At 40.2% G+C, this 22,722-nt stretch overlaps 3 protein-coding genes across 6 annotated transcripts; 1 reads left to right on the plus strand and 2 right to left on the minus strand.

The window, feature by feature from the left end:
• Positions 1 to 933: 933 nt before the first annotated feature.
• LOC144532486 (calpain-2 catalytic subunit-like) lies at positions 934 to 6,888 on the minus strand. Of its 2 annotated transcripts, XM_078273270.1 has the most exons (21): positions 6,535 to 6,888; positions 6,262 to 6,331; positions 5,888 to 6,006; positions 5,491 to 5,624; positions 5,223 to 5,391; positions 5,010 to 5,093; positions 4,839 to 4,924; positions 4,668 to 4,742; positions 4,362 to 4,522; positions 4,111 to 4,280; positions 3,998 to 4,009; positions 3,628 to 3,839; positions 3,372 to 3,408; positions 3,072 to 3,137; positions 2,908 to 2,965; positions 2,739 to 2,803; positions 2,512 to 2,580; positions 2,324 to 2,402; positions 1,580 to 1,696; positions 1,405 to 1,463; positions 934 to 1,319 (listed from the first exon to the last, which is right to left on the minus strand). In XM_078273270.1, exons 1-21 carry the CDS (start codon positions 6,769 to 6,771, stop codon positions 1,296 to 1,298), a joined length of 2,103 nt encoding a protein of 700 aa, XP_078129396.1. In that variant the 5' UTR covers positions 6,772 to 6,888; the 3' UTR covers positions 934 to 1,295. The 2 variants fall into 2 exon arrangements, with proteins under 2 accessions (XP_078129396.1, XP_078129398.1); XM_078273272.1 differs by lacking the exon at positions 3,998 to 4,009.
• Positions 6,889 to 11,215: 4,327 nt separating this feature from the next.
• LOC144532024 (calpain-1 catalytic subunit-like) lies at positions 11,216 to 20,731 on the plus strand. 2 transcript variants are annotated; one of them, XM_078272507.1, is made up of 22 exons: positions 11,216 to 11,373; positions 13,381 to 13,627; positions 14,191 to 14,260; positions 14,357 to 14,475; positions 14,565 to 14,698; positions 14,821 to 14,989; positions 15,134 to 15,217; positions 15,311 to 15,396; positions 15,540 to 15,614; positions 15,868 to 16,028; positions 17,068 to 17,237; positions 17,365 to 17,376; positions 17,885 to 18,096; positions 18,192 to 18,231; positions 18,343 to 18,408; positions 18,630 to 18,687; positions 18,868 to 18,932; positions 19,082 to 19,150; positions 19,246 to 19,324; positions 19,411 to 19,524; positions 19,641 to 19,699; positions 19,781 to 20,731. In XM_078272507.1, the coding sequence occupies exons 2-22, from the start codon at positions 13,382 to 13,384 to the stop codon at positions 19,805 to 19,807; spliced, it is 2,115 nt and encodes a 704-aa protein (XP_078128633.1). In that variant the 5' UTR covers positions 11,216 to 11,373; position 13,381; the 3' UTR covers positions 19,808 to 20,731. The 2 variants fall into 2 exon arrangements, with proteins under 2 accessions (XP_078128633.1, XP_078128632.1); XM_078272506.1 differs by having other exon boundaries at positions 14,821 to 15,217.
• An 86-nt stretch (positions 20,732 to 20,817) lies between these two features.
• mrpl14 (mitochondrial ribosomal protein L14) lies at positions 20,818 to 22,660 on the minus strand. Of its 2 annotated transcripts, none has more exons than XM_078272516.1 (3): positions 22,498 to 22,660; positions 22,049 to 22,151; positions 20,818 to 21,425 (listed from the first exon to the last, which is right to left on the minus strand). In XM_078272516.1, exons 2-3 carry the CDS (start codon positions 22,126 to 22,128, stop codon positions 21,059 to 21,061), a joined length of 447 nt encoding a protein of 148 aa, XP_078128642.1. In that variant the 5' UTR covers positions 22,129 to 22,151; positions 22,498 to 22,660; the 3' UTR covers positions 20,818 to 21,058. The 2 variants fall into 2 exon arrangements, with proteins under 2 accessions (XP_078128642.1, XP_078128643.1); XM_078272517.1 differs by lacking the exon at positions 22,498 to 22,660 and adding an exon at positions 22,384 to 22,472.
• Positions 22,661 to 22,722: the final 62 nt, after the last annotated feature.

Below are 22,722 nucleotides of genomic sequence, written 5' to 3' on the forward strand. Positions count from 1 at the left end.
GATTTGTCTCGGCTGTGCTGAAGTTTAGCTGCAATGCCGGACATTTTAAAAGATTAAGACTTTCTGTCTGTGTGTGTGTGTGTGTGTGTGTGTGTGTGTGTGTGTGTGTGTGTGTGTGTGTGTGTGTGTGTGTGTGTGTGTGTGTGTGTGTTTAGACAGGCTCTGTGCCGTATGTGCAGCTCCACTGTCTTCACACCCTTTATTGTCCATGCCAAAGTTGCTCTGGCTCACCTGGCTCATTACTCTGCCTCTGGCTTTGATTGATGGCCCATGATTGGCCTCCCCTGGAAATCCAGAGTTCTCGCAAGAGCACAATTTGAATTTGCTCAGCGAGTCACTCTGGCATTGAGTAATGATGCTCATTAACTATGCCCTTGTAGCCGAGCTGCACCAATCACATCGGTGTATCTGATATAGGCAGGCCAGAGGCGAGCTAAACAGATGACAACAGTTTAATCTACCAGTTAGCTCCGCTGGTAGCTAAGCATGTGGGGCTCTGGATACATCACCCCATGTATTGTTGTGATTGGTCGTAGTGTTAGCCAATTGCGTGCAGTAAGATTTTCAAATGCATGCTTGGTGCCGCCCCTCGAGTTGGGCCATTTTCATTACACAATGCCAGACCCTTTCGGACCCCCTCTTTCGGATTTGGGTCTGGATTTCCAGGCTATGATTGGTGCAGATGTTGCCCAAATGGATGGATGTGAAACGTGTGCTGGTCCACAAAAGATTAGATTGGTGTAATGAAATCACAATTATATTTATACCTCATTTGGTCCTACTAAACACCATAGTTACTGCAATTGCATTACTGCAATAATCTCTCACCAACAATCATAAACAATGAAAACTATTTCATCTCTGACTATTTTAACCATATGTGTCTGATCTGTGCAAGGTTTTATAAATTATAGTCTGATAGTCTAGAGGCCATAGTTTTTTAGTTTCTTTATTTTCTTTCATTTCACAGAAGTTTTGCAACAGCTAAAAGAGCAAAAATACCAACTAATAAGACAGAATTGTCCCGGCTGCACACAAAAAAGATTTCATAAATGGAATAATACATGTGAGTGATACAACATATCCCCATGTATATGTTCAGCAAATATGATTCAAATTTACAAACACATTTTAGCCATTTTCAAGCATTTGGAACTTATAGAGTGCATGTGAACTGTCATTGGGTTTACTTAGTTTGTAAAAAATAAATGTGATTTTTTTGTGAATTCAATAAATGTATTGTTAATCCTCCAGCAGGTATCAGAAAAGGGCCCTCGCTTGTCTTGTCTCCAGAGTCAGTAGATCGCCAGGCACAGCCACTGTAAGAGGAAACAAAATTATACAGCAAGCTGTCTAAACTAGAAGTGCCAACAAACCAGCAGCTTTTGTTATTGTCTTACACACCTGTTGCATATCCAGCTCAATCTTTCCTGTGTCGGCTCTCTCCAGAGCCTTAAACATTTCTGGTAGAGAGACAGAAAAAAAGGTTCTGGTAATGTAAACATGCCACCGTTCTCAGAGTCTACAAATTAATATTAGATATACTGAAGGGATAATGTTGTGTTTTGTGGACACTTACTGAAGAGCATTTCCAGTTTAATGAGACAACCCACAAAACTGTCAAAGTCTATGGCATACTGAGCATCGGCATAACGGCTGACAATAGACTGCAGCACAGCACTGTTGACCTGGAAACCTGGGGAAGAAAAATAGCCAACACTTAGCATAATTTCCTAAAAGGTGTCAGATAATAACAGGGTGCTAATGGTAGAGTTAAGTTACACAGCCTCGCCCACGCTTCTTTGTTCCTGTGGTAGTAAGTATACATGAATTAAATCTATGTGCAGGGAGGGAGTCCTCTAACTGGCTTATCCAGTCTGCCAGTAACTGCCAGTAACTACACACACACACACACACACACACACACACACACACACACACACACACACACACACACACACACACACACACACACACACACACACACACACACACACACACAGGTGCCTGTGGGGCTCAGTGGTCAAATACAACCCAGAAAAATAAGCATCTTAGGTAAAGTACTGTTTACAAAGCTGTATTTTTTCATTTTTACAAGCATGTCATATTTTGAATATGTGTCTCATAACTTGGTATATATGTGTGTTAACTATAGTGGCATACTCTGTTCAAAAATAACTAAACTATGCAGGCAACATATCTAAATAGCTCATTTTGATTCTTATCAGGAAAGCAGTAAGGTTATGATAAATAATGTGCATATTCATGGCCAGACTGCCATCATTGTAGTGTATGAGATTCCTCACGTGATAATGTTTGTTACCTGCTTCAGTGGCGGCGCCTCTCATCTCGTGGGAGCTCATCGTGCCAGAGTTGTCTGTGTCATATTTCTTGAAGATCGCCTATATGACCCAGGCACCCATGTGTTAACAGATACAGCCAGGTATAACAACCAAAACTCATTTCACTCATTACACTTACTTATTTCAAATTGCATAAATGACAATTTACCAGGTATTTCTGGATTTTGCTCCAAAGCAAGTGGAATTCCATCAGCCCCAAACTGTCACTTTCATCTTTCTGAGGAATGTTAAGGTTTATAAAAAGCTCATCCTGGATGATTGTTCACATATCTTAATTCCACACAGTATATTATAATTCACCCAAATCCCAACATTTTAAAGTAGAGTTTCAAAACATCAACTGTGGGAGGACAATTTATTTCTTAAAGAGGATACATCTAGCAGACTGACAATAAGGCGACCTGTCTCAAGGCTGAAGCCATCTGTCTTGATATCAGACCCTGCAAGAAAGTGACACAACATAGCTTGCTCTAACTCTTACAGTAAGTCAATGAAAATAAAAAAGGCTACATGTTTATGTATGTAAGAGTTTAAATTTACTCACGGTGAGAGGCAACTTTGTTCAAAATTTCAACCAGTTCAAAGACCGATACCTCCATGTCCTGTTTGAAAAATGCACATTAGAAGTTGTTTTACTACTGGATTTGTAATCCAGGTTTAGAGCTGTTGATGCATTTCTTTTATCCAATAGTTCTCATGTTGACATACGTTTCCAGCAATCTGCTTGAAGAGCTTCTTGAAATGAGGATCCACATCTCTCTCAGATACCTGCTCCTGTGAGACAGAGACAGTATGTTACTCATGTCAAATAGAAGAAGCACTGGCTCCTCAAATTTGATTCATTTTTTAAATATTGGTAAATTTAACACAAAGGATGTTAAACATTAAGCAATAATCATTTCCAATTGAATGTGACATGCTATTTCATTTAATCTCAGTACTAAGGTGGAAAGAAAAGAATGCCTAACCAATGCAAGAGCAGCTATATCATTCTGTGGATGTTCTTACCTCCTCTATTTGAGTGTCAATGTGCTCCTCCAGTGGACTGAAAAAAATAGAAATGCATAGCTTGAACACACTCTGTTGGCGTACAAGAAAATAACATTAACAGTAAGTTTTGACTGTGAATTTAAGACTTTTCTGTAACCAAAGAAGGAGCTGGCCTCTGAGCTTTGTCCACTAGATGGCTGTATTACGCCAAAGCTCTGAGGTCTACATTAGCCTGCAGACGTCAATCAGTCTGTATGTTACTGTAACACAATACCTGGCTACAGCCTGTTTCTCAGAGAACACCCTGAGAAGGAAGCTGCCATTCTTGTGAGGCTGGAAGGTCGAGGGAATAATGGCATATTCTCCTGGAGGAAGTTTAAAGCGATCGCACACTTCCCGTGTATTGATGAAGGAGCTGCTCATGGCCACAGCTCTCTGTCGCAGCAGGACATCTGGACCCAGGCGAACATTGCTTTGGCCTTTGTACTGAAGAGTAACAGGAGAAAATGCCTTTTATAAATGAAACGTCATAAAGCCACCCAGAAAATCACAATGCAATCAAGCAATACTCGTGAGACTTGTGATGTCTATTTTGCATTTCAAATTTTAGAGAAAGTAAGGGAAATAACAGTTCAAATACAGACCTGATCTGGGACCTGTAAAAAGCAAACAAACAGAAAAAGTATTTTTTTTTTAAATCAGTCAAATACAGAGCTCTGACTTCATGATAATGAAACATCAAATTATTCTGAGGCACCTCATAAATGGCAAAGCCAATGGTCTCAAGGTTTCGGTCGAGCCTCTTCTGCCGTCGCCCATCCTTTTGCATGAGCCCAACCAGAAAGGTACATCCATCCTTCCCGTCCACGGGATCATCATCCACATCCTCCAGGCGCACCACAAACTGAGGGTTGGACGAGAATGTGGCTGGAACACACAAAAGTGTAATTCTTTATATGAAGTGTAACAGAACCTCTTGCTCAGACATACATATGGTTTCTCTGTTACCTGAGAAATTGCGACAGCCGCCTGCAGTAGAGCCCACCCTCCACATCCCTTCATACTGGTTGTGGCTCCAGTAGCCCACATCATCACTCATGAGCGTGTCTGGGGTCAAGTTACAGATCTCCAGCTTGGAGAACTGCTTGATAAAGTCTGAATAGGACATCCTGAGGAGAGAAACACATTTCTCAACAAAGAACATTGTGTCCATCACTTTTCCTAGTCTGAGCCTAAATAGTTGCTTTCGTGATGGTGAAAATATGTAAAATATTACATTTCATGTAAATGAAAGGTTAAAGCTGATAAATTTACCAGAATTCTCCATCATCAGCCGCATGGTTCAACTTTGATTTCTCATCTTTGCTGACACGGTTCCATTCACTGGACCTAATTGTGATTTAAAAAAAAATCATGCTTTTAGGATAATCCTGGAAATAACTAATGGTAGCTGATGGTTAATGGATCTAGAACGTAATTATTTACCCATCACTCCAAGGCCCAGTCCACTCCACCTGACCCCATGGGTTCCTGATACGAACCAGCGGAACCGGCTTGCCTTGGAAATGAACCTGGGAGAGAGCAACAGCAGACAATGTAATTTGCATGCAGTTGAAAAAAAAAAACATAATGTTGACAGTTTAGATAATAATATACCTCCTCTGCACCAGTGACTGAGTATGCATGTCCCTTGACAAGTTTGAGAGCTGTAACTGCCTCTGTCTCATAGACACTGGTGATCTGAAAACACCAAGAACAACACTTCAATCTGATGACATGAGTACTTTACTACTGTTGGTTGTGTTGGCTTGCAGGTAAGCATGCAAATATGTATGAAAATAAGCAAATTAGTATGAAAATAAGACCTACATCAATAGAGCAACCAAGCAGTGAACCCCGGCTCAGGGCCTTCTGCATGATTTGGAAGAGCTTCGGTGGAGCTTTGTCTAAGGTGTATACTTCTGCAATCCCTCCTGTGAAATCCTCAAAACCCTCAATAGTGTTTCCTCCTGACAGGGCCTCATAGCTACCATACAACCTGCCAGACACAGAGGGATGTGACCAGATTTACCAACTATATACTGTACATTTTCACTGGATTAACGTTTTGATGAAGCAAAAAAAGAACGATCCATACTTGGCGTATGCCTTCTCCAGCAGCGCGCTCCAAAACTCTGAGCCCTCCGCTGAGTGAACAAACAGCAGCTTTCCATCTCTGGTGGGTAAACGGTCATCGATCACCACATCCATCCACTCGCCAAACTGCCAGAACTGAGAAGAAAATATTCCCATCAGTAAACTCAACATCAAATACTTTGATGAAAGACTCATGAGCAAGACAATTGTATGATCCTTGAATAATATGTTCTGTGCTCTGCATGTCACAGCACAGCAATATAGGGCAACTTAGTACCAAACACAAAAGTACACTATTTCATTGTTTTTTTTTTAACCTATTACCATGAGCCATCATTTTATGGTCGGACATGGCAGGAAAAAAGTTAGAAGTCAGATAAGAAGGGCATTTGTCTAACCTGGAAGTGAAATATCCCGGCGTAACCTTCAGTAAAACTCTGTTCCTGGGGCACCACGCGAGCCAGGATCTGCTGGTCTAGAGTCAGAGAGGCTATTGCAGCCAGAAGCCAGCAGTCACCTACACAGTAAAATCAGAGACATGCTCTGAGATTGAGCAATATGTGGCATTCACCATAGTGCAGCAGATTCTGTAAACAGCATGTGCCCACAAACCACCACAAGCTTAATGGCAGAATGGGTGGAGGGGTATAGACCAGGGATGTTTGTGGTTCCCTTCAAAAATCCAAAACACCACATCATCCATCCATCCATCCATCCATCCATCCATCCATCCATCCATCCATCCATCCCCTTATTCTTTCCCCTCACTTACCCAGAGCTCCTTGGCAAATGTCCATCCTCGTGGCTCCATCATCAATGAACTTTGGGTTTGAGCACAGCTCCTATATAGAGCACCAAACAATCACAAACAGTTGAACATTTGAGAGCAGTTTTGAGAAATCTTTCCTCGGATTATCCAGTATCACACTACTGAGACAATAGGAGGAAATTTGATGACTGCGTTGAAAGTAAAAAATACCCATATGGAAAAAAATTTTTTTGGTTTGTTTTCATTGCTGTGTGTTTTTTCTTAGAGGCTTCCTACCTTTGGCCTTTTCCAAACAACACCCCTGGTTTTAGATGAGTATGGTCCCAGCTCATTGTAGCCTATTGATGTGCGCTCAGCTGGAAAGCAGTTGTCCTCAAACAGGCGTCCGCTCTTCAAACACTGCACGCGCAGAGTCTCATAATCCTGCTGGGAGAACTTCACTGTTTTCTCGTTTGTGCCAATGCCTTGTTCCCTGTCCTGCTGACGGGCCAGTCGATCTGCTGTGGATGTCATCCTCACCTTTCAAGTGTATATAGACCTCCTTGGATGGTGATTTCCCTCTCTGTGAGCTGAGTTGGGTTGACCTCTGCTGCCTTTGTCCCAGCCTCCTATATAGCTGCCAAAGAGAGAGCTGTGAGAGGAGGATAGGGTAGGATCACAGATAGGGAGGAGCCTTCAATGGACAGGTGAGGTGAGCAAAACAGACAGCAGCAACCCTAAACAAATCTACAACGAGATAGCTGTGGCCACAGCCTAAATACAAACAGAGACACGCCTAGAGGCAACTTGAAGCAACACTGTCATTGCCTCATTTTTGATTGTGTGACTGTTTGTGTGTGTGTGTGTGTGTGTGTGTGTGTGTGTGTGTGTGTGTGTGTGTGTGTGTGTGTGAGGGGGGGGGGCAATGTATTGTTGTAATTGTCTCCTACTTCCTGATAGATACATACAAAAAAATAGAGGAGGTCTGAAGTGTAATAATCAGACATTCTGTAACATTATAAAATATGAAGTGCTAAAAAAACAGAGTTATTGAAAGGGATTCAATACAGTGCATACATCTGAGCATTGTGAAAGAGAAGCTTAAATGCATGAAGGTAAGCGTTAAATTGAGCAAGAATGAGAATGGGATGCCGCACAGAGCCTGGGGCATGTCTGCCAGGTGCAGTCTGCTTTGGAGCATACGCACTATGCTCTTGTATCATCTTATATCCTTATTCTGTATTTACATCCTTCTTGTTAATCCTTCGTCAAACATTTCTCAGCAGTTGTTGAATACAACACTGTTTGTTTTATAAAAAGTTGATTCATGTGTAAGCTTTAGATGTACAGCACAATTAAGATGTGCATAGAAGACAGTGAATAGGTAGGGAATCCACCCTTTTTTAGATTACCTCAGAATGGAAAACAGAAAAGACAAATGCTATAGCTGATGCTTATAGAGGACTCGCTAAACTGTAGACCAGTGCTGGGGGTGCAGAGTGGCTGCTGAAGAGCTTCTGATCCAGTGTGGATGAAAACGTGATGAGCTGCACATATAGTGTGTGTTACTGCTCAAATGATAGAAACAGACAGAACACAACAACACAACTAAGAGCATTCTGCAGAAAAATCCTTTGGTTTCACCAGATTATCTGGATTTTTCTTCATTTTACAGCTGAAATAGAAGCTTCTGTAGCCTACCACACATGAGCCATATTTCCAAGTGTTAAACTTCCACACCCATCGGACATATGGAGTATCCTATTAGATAAACATTCTGAGGTTATCCACACTGCCCTTAAAGCTCGCTAACTTTATTGTTGTGAACTGAAAGAAGGGTGGGTCGTACACCACTAAATGCTGTGTGTACACAGTCTTGTTTGTGAACATTGACATGACAAATGAGTGCCAATAATAGCCATACCCCTCCTCTTTTCATGAGACACACTAAAACAGACATAACTTGTTTAATCCGTATAAGTATAAAGTATGGTGCAATCTAAATTATTTTTTTTACCACTGCCTAAACTTGAGTGAATTATCTCTCTTTTTTTGTCTCATTCTCCCTCTTAGTCTGCCTACAGACATGGCATCACATTTCTACGTTCTTTTGTTATTCCTTTCTTTGCTGTGTTTAAGGTGGTGTCTTGTATCACATTCCTCTGTAATGGCTTTAACTCTGTTCATATTTTATTTGCACTGGCTAGTTTTGATTATTGGGGGGGTTGTAACCCCACCATCCCCCCTGTAAATTACGACTGTGGCTGGGGTTAACTTTCTGTTGGCTTCTAACTGAAGTTTCCATAGCAGCACATCAAGCGATGCTGCGCAAAGATTGTTGATATTTGAACTCAACTGCCAAACAAATACAACCCCCCTTCATAAACCCCGCCCCCCAGATTCACTGACAGATAACTGCTGGCCGGCCTGCACATTCACATGCTGCCTCCCTCCTCCCCCCTATTACTAACTGTTGCCGCCTGTTGCCGATTGGCTGGAACAGTGTTTTGTGGCTCGTGCACTCCTTTCTGTTTGTTTCCCATTTACACAGCCTGGGCTGAATTTGACAAAATGTGTATTGGATTAACATCACTTACTATACCTTTAACTTTTTTTGCATGTCAATTACTATTTGCAGGATTTGCCTTTTGCAGGGCCATATCTAGGACATACTCTAATGTTGCAAGTCCCACCAACGCAGCCCTATCACTCTCAGAAAAGTTGAACTAAAACAAGGTCCCAAAGTTTGGTTAATTGGATTTTTACATCTCATTTACTCAGTGAACTGCTTAATTATATTTTTTATTTCCCAACATAAAGGTCGTGAAAGTCATCTCCACACTGTCGGGAACAAAATTCTGGGGGGAAATGCGAGATCCTTTATATATTCATTATATCGTTGGCCTCACATATTGAGTCTAAAAATAAACTCAACTGACTTTGTTCTAAAATGTAGGCCAAGCAGAAAAACCCCTCTTCTTGTTGATTTTCTTGGTTATTGATCTTTTGGGGCAGTCTGCTGACATACTGCACAATAACTGAGTCAGTGACTGATCAGCATTTAAAACATCAGTAACACTCTAATGGAAGTATAAAATGAGTTGTATGTCGTATAAGCAATTACAAACATTCTCTAAACAGTCCTTTAATAATTTATTTGTCTTCATATGATAGTAACTGCTTCACTATGGCTATACTGTAATGCTAGTATTGATATAGTGAATTATTACAGTGCTTTACAAAGGATTAATTATGAATGTATTGTTGTTTTTATCAAACATCTAATGGGCATTTAGCAATTGTCATTGTGTGAGTAATGTTAGCCTGAATGCAACATTGATTTGACATTTCCATTTGCTACCTATTCTGAGTAGATGAGATGAATCAGCTGCTACATATTTAAACAAGGTTGAACATTTGTGACATCACATTTAGTTTTGCTCTGTACACCGACTTATTGGATTTGAAATGTAGCTGACTGCCATCTTTTAGATTTCATTTTTGGATGTTTTACACATTGGACCCATTTTAGAGGACCAAACATAATTGGGCCTATTAATAAACTTGAATGGCAATAATTGATTTTTTTAGCCACCTTTAGATCAACAAGCCATAAGACATATATTATCTGCAAACTTGTTAGCATCACATACTGTTTGTTTAGCAAACAGTTGCCTATTTACACATCAAACAGGCACACGCATAGGAACAATATAATTTATTTTGAGTCCTTTTTCTGTCAATATGGTGAATATAAGTCCAATATTCACTCTTCTTTCAGCTGTGTTTCACCAGGTCCTGTGGGAAATCTCAGGCTTTTTAGCAGCTAAATGTTCCACTAGTGGCTAACTTTGTCTGTCAGGTAGGTAGTGTAGCCTACAGTGGGTTTATTAGCTCCTCATTTTGTAGCTCACCTGCTCTATTCAACATTTCAACAAATATCCTGAAGTGTCATTCATTACTGAATACAGTGTAAATGAAGCGACACAAACTCCTGTCTGCATTATAACCAAACAAACGATAGTAACTTTAGCTATATTTGTTACTTCTCGGGCGACCTTTGACATTACAGTTGTTTAATACACATTATCTCTCAGGTGACACACACTTGTTTCCGATTGCAAGAGCTAAGATTGACATAGACTATAGCCTATACGAGATTTGAACATCACCCAGCTAGTGATAATTATATATATGAATGAGCTTATGATCATTTTTTATAGTGCTCATACTTTATATTGACCTGTCAACTATGTAGTTTCTATTTCAATGATTTTTTCTAATACATACTGTTCATGTGCCAACTATTAATTACCTGTTACACTTGTTACTGACTGTACTTCTGTTTCTAAATGCGTTTTACTTATAGTCTATAAGGGCTAAAAGAATGAATTGTATCGTTATTATAACTAAAACTAAAAACTCTAGATTATTAAAAAGGATATTTATTATTATAACAATGTCATTGAATGTTTTTTCCTTTGACCAAAATTTTGGTCAAAGGAAATCTACATATATATGTCATATACATACAGTAAATATAAATAAACATATAGCTACAACAGCATCATGCATATGATATTAGTTCACTCAATATATTATCCATTAATGTATTTATTGCCAGTCCCTACAGTTTCTAAGCGTATATTGAGTGTTTAACTTTGTGATTAACAGTGTTTATTTGTATCACTATGAGTATTTGTTGAACTGAATTTAATTGGATATGGCTATGAATATATGCTTCACTGGGCTATTATAGCCCCATTATATTATATATATTTCAGTCTGACATTGCCTCGTAGTATAATATTGACCTACCTATTTAAAGTCATTAAAGTTTGGGTCTGAATAGCATGTACTTTATATCTTCAGTAGCACCTCTAGCGGCAGTAGTGTGTGCTGCACTTGGCCCGGGTGTGAGCGCTGGAGGACTGCTGAGCAGTGAGCAGCGGCCCCTCCTCTTGTGGGGGCGGGTCTTTCCTGCATTGTGTGCAGCAGCAGCGGGGAGGGCTGGACCGGGCTGGACCTGCTACTGGCCTCCTGGCTACCAAACCACTGCCCCCCTTTCACAGATTTCATTCGATTATCACTATCCGACCCATTCTGAAGGAGCCGTAAGTTGCCTAAAAAGCGGCGGTGAGTGTAATCGTCTTGGTTGCTCCATGTCTGTGAATGTGTTACTTTAGTCAGCTTAAGGTTAACGGTGCCTCACGGTTTTATTGAAGTGTAGGCCACCGTGCGGTTTGTTTGATTTAATATATACTGCACGCTGTAGCATTAATAATAGTCCATAACACAGTTACAACTGTCACATTCAGGCACATAGATTTAATTCAGCATTGACATCCAGTGTGAAATGAGTGTAGTTGATGTGTTGTAGAATATATTGTCCAGAAATGTTTGAAGCAGGCTGATGCAGGCCAGAGCACATAAAAAAGACAGGCCTACTTGTTCTGAACAGGTGCTGTAAACAATCTGAGCCTGCATTACATGCCTGACTTGATAGTAACAGGCCTATGAAATCAGAAAGCAGCCAACATGTGTGCAGCATTATTCTGTCTTGTTTTTTAGAGTAGAGGGGACCCTAGTGTTTTGACAGATATGCTGTTGGTTGGTTTTGGGCATTGCTGAGGTTAAAGTCCTATGGATGACATCGTCATTACAGGAATGCATGGATCAGCTTTTCTCTGCCCATTGGGGAAAAATAGAGATATCCTTTTGGTCAGTAGCCAACCATAGTCTCTCTCTAGTTGTTACAGAGCAGAGGGACATTCCTGCAGACTCTAAGGGCATGAGGGGCCTCAGGGTTAGGGGGCTGGCCAAACAAACAATGCACCTGTAGTATTTTATCAAAAACACAGTCTGTTTTTGATAATGACACATCCATTTTTCCTTCTAATTCATTATAGAAACTCAACTCATTCATTTTCCCCTCCTCATAGATATCCTAGTCTCTCACCACTGTAGCGCCATCCAAGTTAGCCCTTGTTATTTTCAATGGACTGTTTACTGAACTGAGCTCATTAGTATTCCCTTCCAGTGGAGCAGACCAGTATAACAGATCTAAAAGCCTGCTTCTTGATGTATTTGGTTCGTTTTAACTCCTGATTTCCTCACAAAGCTATTATATTCTCCTTGGAGACTTGACTGCTAGTTGTGGAACTGGCATAGAAAAGCAAGTGCATTCAGAGAGGAGAAAAAGATCCCTGCTGAGTGGTAAACACTAATGTCTTAGGGCTGTACAAGCTTCTGCAACTCAGTTCAATCAAAATTATTCTTTTTACCACTTCTTAAACTTTTTCTCTCTCTCTTTTTTTTGTCTCATTCTCCCTCTCGGTCTGCCTACAGACAAGGTATCACATTTCTACGTTCTTTTGTTATTCCTGTGTTTGCTGTGTTTAAGGTGGTGTCTTGTCTCACATTCCTCTGTAATGTAATTCCTCTGTTAATATTTTCTGTTATTTCTCTGCTGGGCTTAACTTTCTGTTGGCTTTTAACTGAAGTTTCCATAGCAGCATATTAGCTTTGATTTTACATGGCAATTACTTTTTGCAGGATTTGCCTTTTGCAGAGCCGTATCTAGGACATTAGAAATACTGAGGTCGCAAGTCCCACCAACGCAGCCCTTCCACTCTCAGAAAAGTTGAATTCTATTTTTTATTTCCCGACATGCTGAATCCTTTATTTATTCATTACATCGTAGGCCTCACACATATTGAGTCTAGAATAATTAATCAAATTGTAGAATGTAAAATCTCTCCCCCTACAAATTCAATAAATGAGTACATAGAATACCAAGGACCTGATCTCAGTTTCCTCAATGGCCTTTGCTTTTTGTGGTAATTTTGTTTGTGTCATTTTTCAAAGTATTCAGCTTTATGTTACTTGTATAGCATATTGTAGATTCCATATGGGGTCAAATTTGGGATCCGGCTAATTAGTTGAAGGCAGATTGAGTCCAATCAGCAAAAGAAACAATTTTTATCACTAGTATGAACATTATTTTTCTACACAAGTACCCACACCTGATTACTGTGCTGTAACCCTTAGACTGGAGTGTGCCGCAGATTAGCTTACTGCTATTAATAGACAGCACTGTGCGTGTGCTAACCCAGACAGCGCCATATTTTTATCTCACACCAGTATGTATCCAACTGGAGGGATATCTGCAACCATACATGCCAACAGGCTGAGGGCAGAAGGCATGGGCTCCAAGGAGCAGGCTTTGCACTTCTCCAACCAGGACTACGAGGCCCTGAAGCAGGAATGTTTGGAGTCCGGCTGCCTGTTTGAAGACCCCTGTTTCCCTGCTGAGCCTCCATCCCTGGGCTTCAAGGAGCTCGCCCCCTATTCCTCCAAAACTAGGGATGTGGAGTGGAAGCGGCCTACGGTGAGTGGTTATTACTAATGCATAAAACTGATATATTTTGTATGTTAAGTAGAACACAAGATAACATACTTATTAAACATCCAGATACAGATGAAAAGATCATTTTTAAGACACACACTCCAGACCTAAGGCTGGACATTAAGTGGAAACACCTCACTCATCTATCTTTGGATTGCTTCTCATGTATTATTTCTCAACCAGCATGTGGTTTTGACTCTTGCAGGTGATGACTGGCAAGAGTCCATATAAACAAACATATTATGTGGCACTGTGTGTTTCATGTCTGCAAACTCAGACAGAATAGGACAAGTAGAGACAGGAACGTCTCTGACCACTGCAGCTGTTGGCATCGCATAGCATTCTCTGACCACTCCCTCGCTCTGACATTTGTTTACAGTGCTTCATGAAAACACAGGAAGTTGACGCGTAGATGCAAAGAATAGCAATGGTTTGAAAGATGTGTCGCCTTTTTAAAGCAGATTGTAAAATGTGTCGACGAGTCTCATTTCGGAGACTTTGATTGATTTAAATGTCTTCACTCAGACATTTAATTTCCCCTACAGGAACTGACCGATGACCCTCAGTTCATTGTTGGTGGTGCCACCAGAACGGACATCTGTCAGGGAGCGCTGGGTGAGCCCTTGTTGTTATTGTTGAATGTTGAATCTGTCCTCAAAAAATATACATTATTTGATTTAAAGGTTGCTAAATGTGTCTTCTCACGTGCAGGTGACTGCTGGCTCTTGGCAGCCATCGCCTCTCTCACCCTGAATGAGAGGCTTCTTCATCGGGTTGTCCCACATGGGCAGTCCTTCCAAGATGACTATGCTGGAATCTTCCACTTTCAGGTCTCCTAAGTTCCTCTTTGCACTTCCTATAAAGTGTAAGGCAAGCAATTCAGTTTTATGGTGATATTGATTATTGCTCTGTGTTTCAGTTCTGGCAGTTCGGCGAATGGGTAGATGTCGTGATAGATGACAGACTGCCTGTCAAAGATGGGGAGATCATGTTTGTCCATTCTGCTGAGGGCAATGAATTCTGGAGTGCACTCCTGGAGAAGGCTTATGCTAAGTAGGTTTGAAAGAGCCGGCTCAGTTGTTTAATTATTCAGAGTGTATTTAGTAGGAAGTTGTAAATCCCATTCTAAAGGGCTGCCGTTGATGGTAAGTGTGGTTTTTCTAATGTGGTGTCAGGTTGAATGGCTCTTATGAGGCTCTGTCCGGAGGGAGCACCACTGAAGGCTTTGAGGACTTCACAGGTGGTGTGTCTGAGATGTACGAGCTCCGCAAGGCTCCCAAAGATCTCCACAGGATAATTGGCAAAGCCCTGGAGAGAGGATCTCTGCTGGGTTGCTCTATCGATGTAAGTGCTGACCATGCTGGCACGCCACCAAGATCAATGTTGCGCCATTTTGAGAAAGCCAATAAAATTAAAAGCACTTCTATTTATTTCTGTGCCAGACAATTCCTACTCCGACTCAGTAATTGTGTTTTCATATTAATACAGATCACCAGTGCCTTCGACATGGAGGCTGTTACATTCAAGAAGCTTGTGAAGGGCCACGCCTACTCAGTCACTGGACTGAAGGAGGTCTGTCCATATATAACTCTGTTGTCTTTAATTGGTTACCATTATGAATAATATTAATGACCTAAGTTTCCCATCACTCCATGTGTTATGTAGGTTGATTTCCGCGGCAACATGGAACGCCTAATCCGAATACGTAACCCTTGGGGTCAGGTGGAGTGGACTGGTGCCTGGAGTGATAAGTGAGAGTTCCAGAGCATAATAAATGTCCCTGTGTACTTAAAATGTTTCCATCCCTAGTTTTGTTTGGTTAATGTCTTCCTTCATGAGTGTTAATGTGTCTTACCGAATGTTTATTCCGGTCTCCTTGTCTTGTTGTGTATAGTTCCCCCGAATGGGATGAGGTTGACCCTTCTGAACGAGATGACCTGCATCTTCAGATGGAAGACGGGGAGTTTTGGTAAGAGTAGTAGTATTGTATGGCAATTGTATGTACTGAAGGTATTTTAAAGGACTAGTTCGACATTTTGTAAAATAGGACTATGCTTATTCACTTTCTTGCAGAGAGTTACATGAAAAGATTGATAGCAGAGTGGTGTTGATGTTCTCATCTCACTCTTGGCAAGAAAGCGAATGAAATTATTTCCCCAAACTATTCTTTAATAAAAGTTGCATTTAGGTTTCTGACCAAAAAGTACATTTTAATCTTCCAGGATGTCATTCAGTGAATTCAAGAGGCAGTTTTCTCGGCTAGAGATCTGTAACTTGACTCCTGATGCTCTAAGTGAAGACAGTCTCGGCCATTGGAACACCATGAAGTTCTACGGTGCATGGAGGAGAGGCAGCACCGCTGGAGGCTGCAGGAACCATGCCAGTGAGTCCCAACCGTATGGTCACACAGGATGCCTTTCATTCATCAAAGTCTATAAAGAAGGGTTTTTGGGGGGTCTTAAAAAGTCTTAAGATTTCAAAATCAAAATTTTAGACCTTAAAAAGTCTTAAAGTGCTCATATTATGCTCATTCTCAGGTTCCTAATTGTATTTAGAGGTTGTACCAGAATAGGTTTTCATGGTTTAATTTTCAAAAAACACCATATATTTGTTGTACTGCACATTGCTGCAGCTCCTCTTTTCACCCTGTGTGTTGAGCTCTCTGTTTTAGCTACAGAGTGAGGCATCTCACTTCTGTTCCATCTTTGTTGGGATTTGTACATGCGAAGTACATAGGTAAGCACTACCAGCCAGTCAGAAGCAGAGTATGAGGGTGAGCCACGCTAGCAGCTAGGCGAGCATTATAACGTGTGTTACAAAGTGATGCACGTTCGTCACGGAAGTAAAGGCTGGACTACAATAGAGCTGTTTGGAGCAGTTTGTGAACAGTGTTTTCTGTTGGAGATGGTAAGTCCCTTTGGGGTGGACTTTAGGCTATTTCACTTTGTAAACCTATAACATGCACAAAAAAGATATATAACACAATAAAGGAAAGGGGAAAATCCAAAAAGCATAATATGAGCACTTTAAATTCGTATTAAGTATTGTGTTCTAGGTCTTAATTAAAAAGGTAACACTACCTCTAATGCTCATTGATTGTTCCCGCAGCTCTTCAGAATGTAAAAAAAAAAAAAGATTCTGTGGTGTTGTAGTTCTTTCTGTCGCTAGTCCAAATATAATTTGCTGTATGACGACTTCAAATGAACCCAACATGCAACTTATATTGCAGCCAATCTAGACACCAGTCCTATAATGCCATTGAGGAAATCGGGGAATTGTGATATAGGTCTTAAATTTCATTCATAATGGTCTTAAAAAAAGTCTTTCATTTGACTTGCTGAAGCCTGTAGAAACCTTTATAAACGGACATAGATAAGACATAGACTATGAAACAGGCTGACGCAAATTCACCATCTGTGTAGACACGTTTTGGATCAATCCCCAGTACAAGATCACGTTGCTGGAGGAGGATGATGACCCGGAGGATGATGAGGTGGCGTGCAGTTTTTTAGTAGCTCTCATGCAGAAGGACCGCCGCAGGTATCGGCGCCATGGTCAGGATATGCACACCATTGGCTTTGCTCTTTATGAGGTGAGAACAGAGATGCAAAATCAGTATTGTCCCTTTGCCCTTCTCATAGTTACATTACATTATTTATTGTTTTTAAAGTTTGCCTCAGCTCATTGTTGTTTCCCCCCCCTTATCTTCTTTTATGCAGATTCCAGAAGAGGTAGGCAGAGCATCACTTACTACCACTATTTATTTAACCAAAGCATTTTTGATAATAACTATACTGGTGATTTGTCAGGTTTTAGCCCATTTACTATGAATGATGTATATTTTACAGTACTGCTGATCATGTTAGTTTTAAAAAGCATTTTCCCAAGTAGCCACTGGTCTCTGCGCATCGTGTTCATCGCATTCATTTCATGAAAATCACACATTTGCAACTTGATTGAGATATTCAATCCACAATATTTAACTGCATCATCAAAAAATCATAAGAAAGCAGACTTGATGTTCATTGTAATGGATGACCTATTTGTAATTTCCATCCAATATGAAAGTTAGTTTTCAGTAAATGCAGTTAGAAGTTAAACAAATTAACTGTTATGCTTTGTGAAATGGTTGGCAGTAGTGTAAGGTATATGTGATTTCAATTAACATTCCTAAAAACCTAAATTCCTAAAAACACGCAAATGCATCTCAACCCATGTATTGTTTCCGACTGCCCTTAGTACAGAGGCTGCCAGAACGTCCATTTGAAGAAAGATTTCTTTTTGAAACATTCATCGTGCGCTCGCTCTGAGACCTTCATCAACCTGCGAGAGGTGAGCACACGGCTTCGTCTGCCCCCTGGAGAGTACCTCGTCGTCCCCTCCACCTTTGAACCCAGTAAGGAGGCTGACTTTGTCCTGAGAGTCTTCACTGAGAAACAATCAGAAACAGAGTATGTGTCTTTTGCATGTGATTTTAATGTCCGTTTATGTGTTTGTAATGTGTATAAATGTAAACCCCATGCTAAAATGTTTTTGTCCATTGCAGAGAACTGGATGAAGAAATCTCTGCCGATTTAGGAGAAGATGTACGTATCGGCGAGAAAAAAACGAAAACGTTACGTACTATACCGTATGAATGAAAAATAACTAGGACCCTGATTATAAACCAATGCCTCTATATTTGTGGTTTCCTACAGGATGAAATAAGTGAAGACGACATTGATGACTCTTTTAAGTCCATGTTCGCCCAGCTAGCAGGAGAGGTAAATTCTGAAAAAAAACAGATCTGTCTCACTGTTGAGCATCGTTGGTTGCATTTGTATTTTTAGTGGTATTTTAGATAATATCTTTAAAGCTTTAAACATCCAAAATGGTATCACCTTTGTTATGGTGAAGACAAGTTGTTGTTGTTGTTGCTGTTGTTGTTGTTGTTGTTGTTGTTCTTCTTCTTCTTCTATTAAAGTCTTGCAAATTCTTTTTTCAGGACATGGAGATTTCTATTCAGGAGCTTCGGACCATTCTAAACCGAGTCCTCTCCCGCCGTGAGTTTTATGTCTATTTTTTAACAATTCATAGCCACTAGAAAATGTACATATTAGTAATACATGCATCACTACTGTATTACATTCCACTGTACACCATCCATTTCCTGGATTGGCTTTCTTACAAGTCTCTGTGCAACTGTGCCTTTGTTGACCAGATGAGTGGGGTTTTTTTTGCAGACAAAGATCTGAAGACTGATGGCTTCAGTGTGGAATCATGCAGGACCATGGTCAACCTGATGGATGTATCCTCATGAGTTATCAGGCAGGAATGGATCTTGGAACTTCATTACATTGTTTTTTTATTTTTATTTATCAGAAACAAACAATAAATCATGCATTTAGCAGGCTAGTGTTTGTGTGTAGTTCCAACCCTTGACGCTGTGTTTACCAGAAAGATGGTAGTGCCCGTTTAGGGCTGGTGGAGTTTCAGATCCTCTGGAACAAGATCCGAAAGTGGCTGGTGAGAATGAATAAAAATAATGACGAAGCCAAAGGAGCAGTTTTTACATTTAGATTCTCTGTATTTCTATTTACATCTTTGTCTCCGTCTCCCAGGTCATTTTTAGGGATTTTGACCTCGACAAGTCAGGGGCCATGAGCTCATATGAGATGCGTCTTGCTGTGGAGGCAGCAGGTATAATGCTCTTGATGATCATTTCCACAATTGTTTACTATACACACAGTCACAGATGAGAAATGTAACCCTTTCTTCCTGTGTAGGTTTTAAACTGAATAACAGACTGAACCAGATTCTGGTAGCCCGGTATGCAGAGAACGAGATGATTGACTTTGACAACTTTATCTGCTGCTTGGTCAAGCTTGAAGCCATGTTTAGTGAGTATTATTGTTAATAGATGTTGTTCTAAACGTATACTGTATGTTTGCAGACTATGACGTATTAATGCAGTGAGAATTACAACACCATTGACAAATTGTGAAAACTTTACCAGGGTCTTTCCAGCTGTTCGACAAGGAGGGATCAGGAGAGGCTGAGATGAACATCAACGAGGTGAGTTCTGTTTAACAAAAACATCTCAATACATTTTGTCAATCTTTTCTGTTCATCTAACCTTATTTCTCATTTTGCTAGTGGCTCTACGTGACAATGTGTGGTTGAAGAGTACTGGAGGAGGTTGTAGAGCAAAGTGCTTGCCTGCAGATTGCCATGAAGCCAGAGAACTAAAGACCCCTCCGCTTTAGCGACCTGTTGATCCTTTAACACATCCCACCTCAGTGTACATAACGTAGTACAACATGCGTATAACGGGAAACCAAAGTCCAACCAAGCCAAGTGTCTCCCGGTCGAATTTGAGCAACTATGCAAACCCACATTAAGCATTCACTGTGCCCCATAGATCTGTCATCTCTGTAAAAACAGCATGAGTCTGTGCATGATAAAAATCACTCGCAGTAATGTGCATTTTATGTTGATTTCTACATTTTAGTTTTACTGTCTGTATGAATGTCAACTGATACTAACAATCATTTCACTGGCCTCATTATTTCAAAATCTCACTAAAGGCTGGTTTGCTAAAAAACACAAAACATAGAGGAAGACATCTGAAGAAGTCTGGTAATGCTTTAAGCGGTCTTATAGTTTCTCTTAATCATTCTGCACGTATGTTTCCATTTTGATGATCACCTCAGTGTTAATTTGGTAGTTTCATTTTTAAACCTGTAGATGGCAGTACAGACCTGCTCTAATGTCAATGTGTTTTTTAGCAGTTGAAACTGAAGTTTAGCCTGTTTTATTTATTACACAAATATTTGTATTTAGTTGAAGTTAAGCAGCTGACCTTTGTTAGTTTTACTTGATTTTTTATTTTGCACTGAGATTTTGGTTTAAGGAAGCTGAAGTCTCCTCACATTAGTGAGAAATACTGTATTTCAGCCCACTCAAGTAACATTTACAGGGATCACGATACTAAATGCCTTATACATGACACTATGATGTTATAAACAGCTATTAAAATATGCCCGTCACGTGTTTTGTGTTGTAAATGTGTATGTCGTGCCTTCAATAAATATTTCCTTCACGGCTCATGCTTTGTTTATTGTGTTCATAATAACATGAGTTTGACCCACATTTGCCTGCTCAAACTGTCCAAGAAGCTCCTATGCTATGCCTTAAAGCTAAAAGTTATATTTATTGTAAGCACAGAGAGGCCTCTGTACAATGCCAAACATGTTGACAAAGGTTTGATTCTATTACATACATTAACAGGATTCTGTATAGAGACAATTGTGACTGGGTATGTGTTACTTTTTAAAGTTTACTGAAGACAAGAACATACAAGCACAAAATGTTGATATACCCCAAGTCAAGCAGATATACAATATATCTCAATCACAGTACAGAATGCTGTTATTAAACAAATGAACTAGCAATTGCTAGGACTTTGGCGTAATCTCCATCTACTTTACGTAGATGTGTGGGTATAGGGACCTTAATCCTTGTTCCTGTAGGGTTTCCATTGTCCTCAATCAGAACAACATTGTTCGAATCAAAGCGCGGACTCATGCGTTCTCCAGGCATCTTGTGTCCAACGATGAGCGCTTTCTTCTTCTGTCCTTTAATGGCAAGCAACACTTTGTCACCAACTTTTCCTACACCATTCTTGGTGTAGACATGGATCACTCTTGGGGGTCGGTGATATGGTGTATTTCCAAGAGAGCTGTTGTCCACTACACGCACTCTTGTCATCTTTTGAATGGCTGCCGCAACAGCAGATACACTGACGAGACAAAATGTAAATTGGTTGAGGATTACAGCCGTCCCTAAGTCAGCAGTCATGCAAGAAATTAACTTTTCTATGGGAGCAAAGTTTAAAGCAAAAATTGATCCACAAGCTGAACATTAGTTTTTGGAGCTCATGTCATATGGATACAAATGCTAATGCTGCTCTAAAAGCAGCGAACAACGTGTGTAATAAGGTTAAATCGGGAAATCAAATTGTATTATATGCCATGGGTGGAGAAAGACACACACACACACACACACACACACACACACACACACACACGTTGTAGTGATAAAATAATTTGGCTTCAGTCCACAGCTTTAATATCTAACCACACTATTTTTAATAGCCTTGCTACAGCTCTGCCCTGAAACCACAGGACTGAAAGAAGTCAAGGGAACTATCCACAGTGACTTCACTGGTATAAAGGGACATTAATAACCATGTGGATGGAAAACGTCAAACAACATTTTAAAGGGAGACTATAATAAATGAAGCGTGTTGCTCTATTAGTGACTGTGGTTTTAATTGATCTTAGTTGATTTAACAACTTAAATAAATCCTCACTGTCACAATACGAACTTTAAAAAAAAAAAATGACAAGAAAAACCTCTTACCTAAAGGTCCTCTGGTGAATTATTGACGATGACTCTACAAGGAGCCCAGTTAGAGATTTTGAAAGCAGGGGGAAAGCCATAATTACAGCGAATACTGTGTCAGCTAGAAAGAGAAGTTATATGGTTAGCAGCTAACTAGCTAATAAGCTCAAGGGTTTGCTCATCATATCGCTAGCATTTAGCTGACTATCACATCACATGGTGGACGAACAAGTCCTACTAACTAAGCAGAATCTTTTTAGGTTTCGAGTCTTTGCGCCGAATACACACATACATTAATTATTGTATTAAAAATCGTCAATTTTTAAGATTAAAATAACTTATGTTAACGTTACCCTTCTATCACGCTCCATGCCAATGTCAAAAGCGTAGCGTCAACAACACGCGACCGACAGTGGAGCTAGCTGATAAACACAACATGCATTAGAATTTAATTAATGAATACTCACTGCGAATAAGAAGATGCGCCTTGGTTTGATGAATGGTGTTAAATTCAACCTTTTGTGCTCGTATAAACTAACGCTAGAGTACCTGAAGAAACCGCAAAAGCGGCTACAGGCCCCAGTTAGCTTGTTTTTTACTTTTTTGTGCGTCATAGAAACGCGCTGTGGAGCACATAGAAATACGAGACTATAGATGCTAAACAATGAAGACGCACCGATCATCGTCTCTAT

Source organism: Sander vitreus, chromosome 17 (genome assembly GCF_031162955.1).
Source record: "Sander vitreus isolate 19-12246 chromosome 17, sanVit1, whole genome shotgun sequence".
In the NCBI taxonomy this organism is placed as follows: Eukaryota; Metazoa; Chordata; class Actinopteri; order Perciformes; family Percidae; genus Sander; species Sander vitreus.

Coding starts and splice junctions, on each gene's coding strand:
- LOC144532486 (XM_078273270.1), bottom strand. CDS start 6,771: ATGACATCCACAGCAGATCGACTGGCCCGTCAGCAGGACAGGGAACAA. Junction 5,094..5,222: donor TGCTTGGTTGCTCTATTGAT/GTAGGTCTTATT, acceptor TGGTGTTTTCAG/ATCACCAGTGTCTATGAGAC. Junction 2,581..2,738: donor TTATTGTCAGTCTGCTAGAT/GTATCCTCTTTA, acceptor AACATTCCTCAG/AAAGATGAAAGTGACAGTTT.
- LOC144532024 (XM_078272506.1), top strand. CDS start 13,382: ATGTATCCAACTGGAGGGATATCTGCAACCATACATGCCAACAGGCTG. Junction 14,476..14,564: donor CTGGAATCTTCCACTTTCAG/GTCTCCTAAGTT, acceptor TCTGTGTTTCAG/TTCTGGCAGTTCGGCGAATG. Junction 18,409..18,629: donor TCGCCCAGCTAGCAGGAGAG/GTAAATTCTGAA, acceptor TTCTTTTTTCAG/GACATGGAGATTTCTATTCA.
- mrpl14 (XM_078272516.1), bottom strand. CDS start 22,128: ATGGCTTTCCCCCTGCTTTCAAAATCTCTAACTGGGCTCCTTGTAGAG. Junction 21,426..22,048: donor ATTCACCAGAGGACCTTTAG/GTAAGAGGTTTT, acceptor TTGTCTCGTCAG/TGTATCTGCTGTTGCGGCAG.